Genomic DNA, 11,015 nt, shown 5'->3' with positions numbered 1-11,015 from the left:
ATCAACCGCAGACGGCCCCCATGAGCAGGTGGCGGCGCATCATTGACGAATACATGACGGCCAATATCATCTGGTCCATCACGGTCTACAACATGATGCTGCTTGCCATCTATGTGGCGAGGTATATTACACATACCGACAAGAATTTTATGAGAGAGGTAGATGTGGCTTTGCTTTCTGCCGTCCTCGGGGGAGTTGTTATCATCGTCGTCATCTTCGACTTTGCTCTCTTCCGTAACCCAGCGAGCGGGTCCGTGTTTATGCACTACGTCATCGCGGCAGTGTTCTCACTCAACTTCACCATCGACTTCCATGCGCAGGTCGGGTTCTGCGAGATATTGACCCTCGGGGTGTTCTTCGTGAGCGTCTTCTTGGCTGTATTCAAGCTGAAGATGTTTGTAGAGCTAGGTACCCCAGCCACCAAGAAGATCAACTAGAGAGATGGAGTGCCCCATATGCGTGACATACACAGATGAGATGGTAGTGTCCACCAGGTGTCTGCACGGTACTTGTAAAGACTGTAGAGAGAGACTGACGGGCAAGCCGTGCTACTACTGCAGAGACCCTTCAGGCGGGGTCACGTTTGAAAGTATACCCCACGGGGACTACAGAGAGTTTATTCTTAATGAGGGCCGGAGACCAGCCGTACAACCCTTTGACGTGCTGTTCGGGTCCAAGCACAGACATACCTACGAGATGGTGCGGGAGATGCTGCGGACAAAGTGGTCTTCGGTGAACTATCCTTTCAGCCGGGTGTGCAGAGTGTGCACGTTGACGCAACAGTACCCGGAGGTCGACATCACGCTGCTGGGACTGTTTTACGCTTGCTCGACCATCACCAAGACCACGGTTTTAGACGCCATGACGTCCCTGTGCATGCTGTACGGACTGCAGGTTAGTGCCAAAGTATCTCCGAAAGACGTGTATTTCCATTTTTTCCTGAACCACTGCGCCACCAAGCGCGCCGTGGCAGAGAGTGACCAGACAGGGGTGAGCGATTTTGTCACCAAAGTCATGCACGCACTGACCTACGACGTGCCGGAGATTGATGCCATGGCAAACTTTATAAGCATCTTGCCGTCAGACGCCTACGGGCAATGTAAATGTAATTCTGCGCAAAAGTCTCTGGCTACCATTAGCGGCAGGTCTAACGTTACTACAGAGGTAAAGCAAGAAGAGGAAGACGACGACGGTATGTGTCCGTTCGTACCTGACGGGCACGAATCAATGAACGAACGGGTAGGATGGGATAACTCGTACAAGTGGTCCCACGGGAAGAAACCAGACGAGAAGGACAAAGACAGCAATGATGAGACAAAAGTGGACTGCCTGAGCATCTTCTCAGACTGTACCATATGTAACATGCTGATGGATTATCGTGCCTATCCCGACCTCAACGACATGGACGAGCTCATTCAGATGCGCCGCAAGTACATGAACGTAGAGACGGCAGTGACAGTGGTGTGTACCGAAAGGCAGCGTACAAACAAGAAATTCATAGACAACATGATCAAACACTACACAAACCCACAGTGCAAGCTCAACAAGCTCAGATTTATTTACTTTTACTCGCTCGTCAAGCAACCTTCATCACTCATGAGCGGCTCTGCGGCCCTTCACCTCTTTAACGAACTCTTCTGCAGCAAACACTCGTACTTGTGTCCCACGTACCACCTGGCGTGCTTCAGCGACTGCTTAATTAAAGCAGACTCGTCGCAGCTCAAGAAGACCAAGCGGGACACCATCCAGAAGTGGGCCACCAAGGTCATTAGACGTCACACTCACACGGCCATGCGCATGACGGGAGTCAGGGGCGGGTCAATCAAGGGGAAATAATCGTCGAGATGTATATCGGACATCTCGATGGCGTCAAAGGCTGTACCCGGGGGGGCGGTGATCCTTAGCCGGGGCGTGGGTCTTCCGTCGGGGATACGGAGCAGCTGTTTCTTTAAGGTCTCCACGTGCGTCATGTAGATGTGCGCGTTGGTGATCGTGTGGGCAAAGATGTGCGGCGTCAACCCGGCGTCGTGGGCCAGCAGATGCATCAACAGACCATACCCTACCATGTTGAACGGTATCCCCAACCCGATATCTCCGGACCTTTGGGTCAAGTGCGCGTTCAAATACTTGCCGTTTCTGACTTCGAAGACGGTAGAGTAATGACACGGGGGCAGCGCCATCATGTGGGTGTCTTTGGGAGACCACAAACACATCAGATTCTGTCTCGAGGTCGGGTCCTCCTTCATCTTGCGGACACACTCTGCGAGTTGGTCAAAGCCCTCACCAGTATAATCTGCAGATTTACCCCTGTACTTTGCGCCCGAGTGTCTCATTTGGAACCCGTATCCAGGACCGATGTCGCCGACCTCGTAGTGGGTGAGCCCTCTACCGTCGAGGAACTCTCTGCTCGAGTTTGCGCACCATATCTTGGTCTTGAGCTTGCCGACGTCGGTGGACCCGCTGACCATCCACAACATTTCCTCGAAGGCAGACTTGTACAGAACTTTCTTACTTAAGAGGATCGGGAAGCCGTCGTTAATCAGGTCGTACTTCATCGTGGGAGGGCAAAACACTGACAGAGTATCTTCGCCAGTACGATTGGGCCCCCAGGTGCCCTCAGAGAACACCGTGTTGATTAACTGGAAGTACGTTCGGTCTGCCGCGGTGGCCATCGGGGGTGGTCTTTGTACTTTTCTTTTGTGAAATAAAACTTGTATCCTCGTACACAGAGTATTTATACGTTTTTAAAGTACAACAGACTACAGACCTCAGTCTTTGTTTTAAAGTACAACAGACTACAGACCTCAGTCTTTGTTTTAAAGTACAACAGACTACAGACCTCAGTCTTTGTTTTAAAGTACAACAGACTACAGACCTCAGTCTTCGTACAACAGACTACAGACCTCAGTCTTTGTACAACAGACTTGGCTCCGGTCAATTACTTCCGGTGAATCATGGCAGTGCGGGGTTTGTTGTTTTTTACCCAAGAGCGACCCAGCAGACGGGCCCTACGGGAATATTGCCACGGGCGCAACGTCAAAGAAATGGTAGTGCTTAGGCCCTCAGAGGCATCCAACGGCCAGTATGTGTGTTTTGCCTCGCGGAACAGAGGGTTCTTCGTGAACTACGACCCACCCACAGTATCCCGTAAGATGAAGTTTAACCACCCAAACAAAATTTTAACGTGCTTCGGTGGTAGGTACGCCACCAACAAACTGTTGTTTTACTGCTTCGCGGACACTTCTCGCTTGGCAAACCTGACAGCGCAGCTCTATTTTACCCACGGGATATTTCCAGCACACATTCCAGAAACGGTCATGTGCAACGCCCTGGATTCTCAGTTGACGGTGTCCGAGAGTCACCCGACTATGATCGACCGCATGCGCAATGCCCTCAGGAGCCCGATGGTTGATAACGCTATAGCCGCCGTGATAAGGCAAGGAGCCCTCCCGGACATGTCTAAGCTATCAATGAGTGACAGTTCCGATTGTGAGTATTAGTTCGGCCGGGCAGGTTAGTAACATTTGTAGAGCAACGGCAGGTTAGTAACATTTGTAGAGCAACCATGGAACTCAAATCTGGACACCAACTCGCCGTCGTGGGGCCTGACAAAGCAGGATCAATCGCGCCCTACAGGTTTCTACCCGTGTACTCTATGTGTCACGTCGGGTTTGATGAGCTGTTCCGACCCACGGGGGGGCAGCTGCTGTTTAAACTGGTCAAACCCAGCCACAACATCACCAGGAACATCATGACCAAGGAGTACAACGACATTATCACCCTCAAGGAACTTGACGATATCTTGACCGTGGCCAACCCCAAGAGCAAGGCCGTCGAGATGTACAGGCCCCTGTTAGAAGAAGACGGCGAGGTGTCTTTGGTCAAACTAGCGAATAACATCATGCCCTTCGGGATAACGTCCATCTATCAATGCAAGGACTGGCACAAGGACTTTACGACCACCGTGCAGCCCGTATTGATCAGCGGCAAGTGCCACGTGGACAAGACAGACTACGCCAAGCAAGACACACTGCGCATCCCCACAGGCATGTGTGAGATACGCCGCGGGCGCCCCGGAGACCCCAAACACTTTGTGTACATGACGTTTGCCAAGTCCCCCGGGGAGGATTGGAGACCCAAATTCGTGGTGACTCCTCAGAGCAGTTATGTCAACACCGGTATGATGGAGACTGAGGGGTATAGTCTGGTGTACCCCATGGGCATCATCGACTACCTAGACGAAGGTACGAACAACACATCGGTGTACATGTTCCGGCCAGCCTCGATCGGCAACGCCCAGAAGCCGGAGGAACCCGTGTGGATGATCGAGGGGTTTGTCTTTAACACGCTGTCGGAATGGCAACTCAAGTACCACGGGAGTGGGCTGGACTTTTACCAGCAGGCCGGCGACAAGTTCATGGATTTCTTGCGGATTGATCCCGCCAGGCGGTATATTGTCGGTGCTGTCTTGAAGATGGTTAGCAACGACGATGAGGACTCCAAGGGCAGCAAAAAGCGCCGTCGTGAACAAAGCCCGGACGGTCCACGCACCAAGAGACCTCTGTTTTACGGTATAGGTACCACCGGGAAAGACGGCGACCAACCCAACGCGCCAATGGCTCTTGGACAGTACCCAAAGATGTCCGCGAGAGACCGTAATAATGCCGGTAGCAGCGGCGGGAGCAGCACATTGACCTTCTCTTTGAGCCCCGGAGCTCCACGGCTGCTGTCCAGAGATCTAACCAGAAAGATCACTCGGCCGTTCACTACCCAGATGGGCGGTGACGTGATCAGGCGCATTAACGCCTACGTGGAGAGGGAAATGCAGAACAACAGGAAGATCCAGCTGCCCAGACTGTCCATCAAGGAATACGCCACGGTGTCCGCCAAAGACACTTTCCTGATCATCGCCATGGCCTTCCTGGGCAGGTTGAAAATCACTGGGACTGCCGCGGGAGCCGCCAGAGAGCAGATGAACATGGACGGGCTGTTCAAGGGGGGTGTGGCTAAATTGACGTGCTTGGTCAATTACTTCGTCAAGGGAATGACCAACAACAACTTCCTGCAACGCAACATCACCTTCTACCACAAGGAAACCACCCGGGTCAACGGCGCTCAATCCGTCTACCGGCCTCTCCTCATCGTCCCACACGGCCCGGGCATCGAGGACGTCGAGGGCGCAATCTTTGCCGACTTTGCCAACAAGAGGTTCGGCGGGGGGGTGTTTGGCCGCGGGGCTGTCCAAGAGGAAATCCTGCTCATCACTCACCCAGAATCGCTGCTGGGACGAGCCCTGTTTGACAAGACGACCCTCGACAGCGCCTGCGTGGTCATGGGGGCCGTCCGGGTGAGCGAGTACACGGGCTATGGCGGAGGAAGATTTAACTCTCCGGCGTTCAGGTACGCTGGACCTACCCCGTACGACGCCAACCAACTCCTGGACTCGGAGAACCGTGCCCTCACGGAAATTTTGGCATTCGACGCCACAAACTACAAACGGGCCCTGAAGAGTCAGTACAGCGCTGCAGACATTTTTCACGAGTACAAGAGGGCAGCGGCCGCGTTTAGCCCCAGCCAGTTTACCCAGCCAACAGTACCCATTGCCACCGGCATGTGGGGTAGCGGGGACTTTGCCGGCGACCCGGTGCTTAAGATACTCTTGCAGGTAGCCGCAGCATCGGCCACCAACAGGTCGCTCATCCTGGTGCGCACGGGAGATGTCGTAGAAAAGAATGTCACCGATATAGTGACTTTGGCGGAAACGATGAACCTTTCCGCAGACGATTTCATTACGCACGTCGCCATGGCTGTCAATAACCAACCATACAGCTCCACCAACCGCGCCAACAACTCCAAGATCACGGCAAACTCTATACTGACTCACCTCCAGGCCCTCAGAGCCAACATGCTCAGTGGTGGTGGTGCCATGATGTCGGGCAGCGGGAGCGAGTCATTTTTAGATGCTCAGCAGGGAGCCCCAGACATAGATGAGGAGACATTGTTCAGCGATATGCCACTGCCACCATCACCACTGTTCAGTGATATGCCACCACCACCACCACCACCCCGGGAGTTTAGCGATATGCCACCACCACCCCAGGAGAAAAGAAAGAAGAAGAAGGCATCGGCACCTACCCAAGAGGAAGAGGTTCTCTCGGACATATAGTAACAACAACGCCATTGTTATATTTTATTTTTATTGTCACTTTCAATAAACAATAACAAAAAAAGTCTGTGTTTCTTGTGGGGATATTTTACGAAGAACAGGCCATGCACGTGGGGTCGTTTCTCTTGCACACCCGTGGAGGAGGAGTTCCTTTCTTCATCTCAGATTTGGCGACCAGTTTCTTTGCCCCCGTGGCAGGTTTTGACCGATGATAGTAGTTGGCCGTCTTGAGGTCGCAGTCGCTCGCAAATAGCAGCAGAGTCAGGTACTTAGAGTTGGTAGGGTCTTCAAGATTGACGCTGAACGATATACCCTGGTCAATGTACCGACCCATAATGGCCGCCATCTTCATTCGTTCCTTCTGCTTGATCTCCCACACCGTCTTGTAGATCATCCGCATGCGCTCGGGGATCTCGGTCATGCCCTCCAACGACCCGCTGTTGTTGACGATGGCGTTGCCTAGATATGGCGTCCAGAGTCCGATCTTCTCTAGATCCTCGACTAGTTGTCTGCACACAACCTGGAAGGTGCCGCTGTTGACCCTGGCAAGAAAAACCAACGAGTCCAAGGGGTCGGCAGACTCGTAATGCCCAAAGATCTGAGCAGTCCCCACGGTCGGCATAGCGGCAGTCACCAGCGAGTTGCGCAGGCCGTTTTGTACAATGCGTTTGCTCAACCCCTCCCAGTCAAGTTCGGGCAGCGGCATAGGGATAGAACAGAACTCGCAGGAAACATCGGCAGTGCACATCGAGCAGCTAAAGTCGGGTGCGACGTGCGTCGTGTCTTGCTGTAAGATGCCCTTGGAGTACATCGATCCTTCAAAGTGTGCGTACGGCCCGCGCTCCACAGCCATATTGCAACTTTCCTCGAGGGCAGAAAAGTACATTTGAGCAGAGACCGCGTCCAGGAGGCGCTTGGCAGCTCCAGAAGTGAACGGCAGCCCGGCCTTCAGGAGCAGTCCTTGGAAATCTCTCGGTCCAATCCCGATGGGTCTCATGCTCAGGTGAGACTTTGCGGTTTGCTTTGACGGGTACATGTTTATGTCGATGGTGTTGTCGAGGTTCCTCGCAGCCACCCGGACAGTATTGCCGAGACCCTCAAAGTTGTAGATGATACCGTCTTTGCTGGCCTCCACAAGAAACTTGCTAGAGCATATGCTGGACAGGGTGCACACGGCAGTCTCGTTGCAGTCAGAGTACTCTAGGACCTCGGTGCACAGGTTGGACCCCCGTATGGTTCCCCTGTTGTTGTGGTTGCTCCGCCTGTTGGCGACGTCCTTCAAGAGCGTGTATGGTCCTCCAGTCTCTTTGTAAGTGTCGCATACCTCGGAGAACACTTTGAGGATCGGCAGCTGGAACTTGTAGGCCTTCTCCACCTCGAGGGCGTGATAGAGGTCTTCAAATTCTTTCCCGTGCAGTCTCCTCAGGCTGTCAGCAGCCTCTCCGTCAAAGAACGACCACATGACCGGTTTACCCGTGGAGGCGCTCTCCCGCAAGCGCTCTACAAACAGGTCGGGTGTCCACATACCGATAAACAGATCCTTGTGCTTCTCGTCCTCACGGCCGCCTTCGGTACGTTTATTGGCGAGAATCTTGAGGAAATCAGTCTCCCAGGGCTCTCTGTACACTGCCCCTGCTCCAGGTCTCTTCTTATTCTTCGCGCCTCCCTGAGGGACGTCCTTGATGGTCCTGTCCACGACGATGTTGAACATCTGGGTGTCACTGCCGTCAATGTTCATTCCGACCCCCCCGTTCATGGCCGAAATGTTGGCCGTCTCCGCCAGGCTCTCGTACTTTCTCTTGACGTTATTTCCGTCCACTGTCTGGATGAAGCAACTCGCCATCTGGGGCATGGTCGTACCCGCGTTGAACATGATCGGAGAAGCCAGAGACATCGACCCGTCAATGAGAGCCTCGAAGGTCGCCTTTACTGCGTCAAAGTCTGTCGGGTTCAACCCCAGAGCAATCCTCATCATGGTGTACCTCGGTCGTTCGATCACAGTCCCGTCGGTCGACCGCATCAGGTATGACTTGATGAGGTGGGTGACCCCCTGGTAAGTAAAATTATTGAAATCGGCGTCTGCATGTTGCCTGAGCAAATCTTCTATCTCCGTGCTATACCGTCTGCATGCCTCCCAGGTCTCTTCTGCCAGTTTTTTGTCTTTCCACAGGGTGTACATGGCTTCTTCAAATCTTCCCGGAGTGTCCATGTAGAGCTGGGCCATGAGCAACCTAGCTGCCAGGTCTCCGTACTGGGGATGAGTGAGCTGCATGTCTCCAAACTCGATGGCCGCACGGGCGTACAGGCTCCTCTCATTGTTGACCGTGCTAGCAGTGCTGGTCACTACCGTACGGATAGAGTCCTCCGAGATCTTGTCCAGAGGACGCCTCCATTGGGTCTTCAGGGTAAGGCAAAAGTCTACGGCTGCGGCAGTGTTCATGGTGGAGTGAAAAAGTTTGAAAGGCGCTCTCTCTTATATATAGAATGTAGTACAACAGAGTTTGATGTACTACAACCGAGTTTAATCTAATGTCCGAGTCTGTAGTATCGGATCGGGGTCTGTTGTTTACCAGGTAGGACCGAGGTCTGTTGTAACCTAGTTTAAGGGTCGGAGAGTGTCCTTGGGTAGTCTCAGCATTACCGGGTTGTATTCGATACCCTCCGTGGCGTCATAGTATATGTCCCAGTAGTATGGTATGTCGTCTAAAATACACCCCGCGGTGCATATGTTAACCGTCATATCAAAGGCACCCTTGGGGGATGATTTCCCGCCGTGTATAAACACCTTGACTCTCTCTGGGTGTGTCTTGCGTAGTTCTACCAGGTCCCTGAAGATACAAAAACCCTCGTCTTCGTCTCCCATCTCTCTGGTCAAAACGGTGTAAAATTCACCCCCGAGGCATATTGGGTCACCTTTAAACCGTATCCCGCAAGTCCCATCCATGCCCATCTGGAAAGATATATCAGGCTCACCCGTGAGCAACCGGCTATCCGGTATTCCAAACGCATTTATACACGTCTTGACACCCCCCAGGCATTCGTCCTTCAGCTTTTGAGCCAGATACGGGCTCACGGGTATATCTGACGAGTTTATTACGTAGCACACCACCCCTTTAGTCTCTTCGCAGACCACTAAAAGTCTCCCAATCTTACACAGAAGCACATTTTCGTTTCCGTAAATGTCACCCAGAGGTGTCAAGGAGAGCAAGTCTTCAAAGGCCAGCATTCTTCTAGTTGCGCCTGAGGATAGTCTCGAACGGTTTAGCCCCGCACCTCTTGGCAAGCACCAGCCAGCTGTTCTTCATTTGCTTCATAGCGGGATTGTTCAACACGCTCAGCGCGGAATAAATAGTATGCTTACACCCGGGCTCCTCCATCTTGGGGTCAACGATGCGTTCATAAAAGTTTATCATGGCCAGCACCCCGGAAGGGTCAGTGTTAACAAAAATGACCAGTTTGGGCTTCGGGGCCAGGTTATACAGCGTAGCCAGATTCATGTAAGCCGCCACAGACATGGTGTTGATGGCGTCTTCGGGCCACTTGGGGCCGCCCTTGAACTTGTCTACCAGCGACGGCCTCTTCATTATATATACCCCTACGGGTGCGTCCACCACTACCACCGGGTCTTTAGGAAACCTGTACGGCATCGTCTCCGGATTCATCCTGGGCACGACCACGTACGGTACAGTCTTTTTGAAGACCACGCGGGTCTCTACGATCCTCCTGGTCATCGCAACCTCGGGGTAAGTATCGTTGGCGGTTTGAATAGCTTCTCTGAAGATGGTCGCACCCACCGCCGTGGCCAACGAGAACATGGCGTGGTTGTTGGGCTTCTTGAGGTCTAGAGCGGACTTTCTCACCGTGTCCATCACCTCCGTGGTGTCTGTTCGCCCCATGAGCTCGTTATAAAACTGAAACATGATCCAGACGTCCTTGGGGTTGGCGTGGTGAAAGATAATAGCCGTGGGTTCGTCCTTCGAGGCCTGTTTGATGGCAGCCATGTCCGCGAGTGGTCCGCTGTCGTAGGGCGTGACCAGCAACGGTTTTGCTGTGCTAGACAGTACCGTGGGGCTCCTTGACGGTACTGTGTGTATGGTGCCGTCCTTGGCGTTGACTATTACCGATCTGGGTGGCGCAGACACCCTGTTGGTGTGCGTGGAGCAAAACACCGGTACTCCCGTGTCTTCCTCGTAGGCTGGCACGAGCATCCTGTTAACGGACAATCGTATTTCCCGGGCGTGTCTAGGTATGCTCGTCTCATTGCAGGAGGAAAGTTCTGAGGAGGAAGATGATAACTCTTCCTCGATAGACAACGAGTCTTGAGACATTGTTGTTTTAAGGTATCAACCGTCGTACGGTATGGTTTATTGATAGACCGCTGTACAAATAGTCTACGAGGCAGTCAAACCTGTACAGCCCGTCTTGCGTCCAAACGTAAACGTATGGGTGACAGTCACGCACGTTTACGACCAACCCGCAGGTCGCGCTCACCAGGTACATCCCTCTCGTCTCAGTCAGCAGGGTCTCCGTGGGCATCTTCTCTGTCTTCACCCGTAGGTTTGTAGATGAGGCAAACTCGTCGATGGCCGCCATCTTCTCAGGGGTCCAAAACAGCACGTTGTCCCCGCAGTACCTCAGTCCTATCTTGATAGTGCGCTTTGTCAGTCCAGGCAGGCTAGCGGCCATAAACCAGCGGCCGTCGTTCTTGACCACCCATCGGGCTGTATGCATCCGCGCGGGCAGAGCTTGCGTCATCTTCAAGGCCATGACAAAACCTTTAAAAACTTCCTCTAGCGGGTTGTATGACCCCTTGAACAGGTAGCTGCGACACACCGTCACAGTCAACCGG

General features: G+C 53.1%; 1 protein-coding gene and 1 pseudogene across 1 annotated transcript; both read right to left on the bottom strand.

Annotated features, from left to right (window-relative positions):
• Positions 1–1,781: 1,781 nt before the first annotated feature.
• Positions 1,782–2,672, bottom strand: LOC138954192 (thymidylate synthase pseudogene; annotated as a pseudogene).
• A 3,582-nt stretch (positions 2,673–6,254) lies between these two features.
• Positions 6,255–8,606, bottom strand: LOC138954191 (ribonucleoside-diphosphate reductase large subunit-like). Its single transcript, XM_070326090.1, has one exon. The coding sequence runs from the start codon at positions 8,604–8,606 to the stop codon at positions 6,255–6,257; it is 2,352 nt and encodes a 783-aa protein (XP_070182191.1).
• Positions 8,607–11,015: the final 2,409 nt, after the last annotated feature.

The sequence above is a fragment of the Littorina saxatilis genome, unplaced genomic scaffold, assembly GCF_037325665.1.
Source record: "Littorina saxatilis isolate snail1 unplaced genomic scaffold, US_GU_Lsax_2.0 SUPER_17_unloc_1, whole genome shotgun sequence".
In the NCBI taxonomy this organism is placed as follows: domain Eukaryota; kingdom Metazoa; phylum Mollusca; class Gastropoda; order Littorinimorpha; family Littorinidae; genus Littorina; species Littorina saxatilis.
The sequence above is the reverse complement of the archived record's forward strand: the minus strand, read 5'-3'. Positions and strand labels throughout refer to the sequence as shown.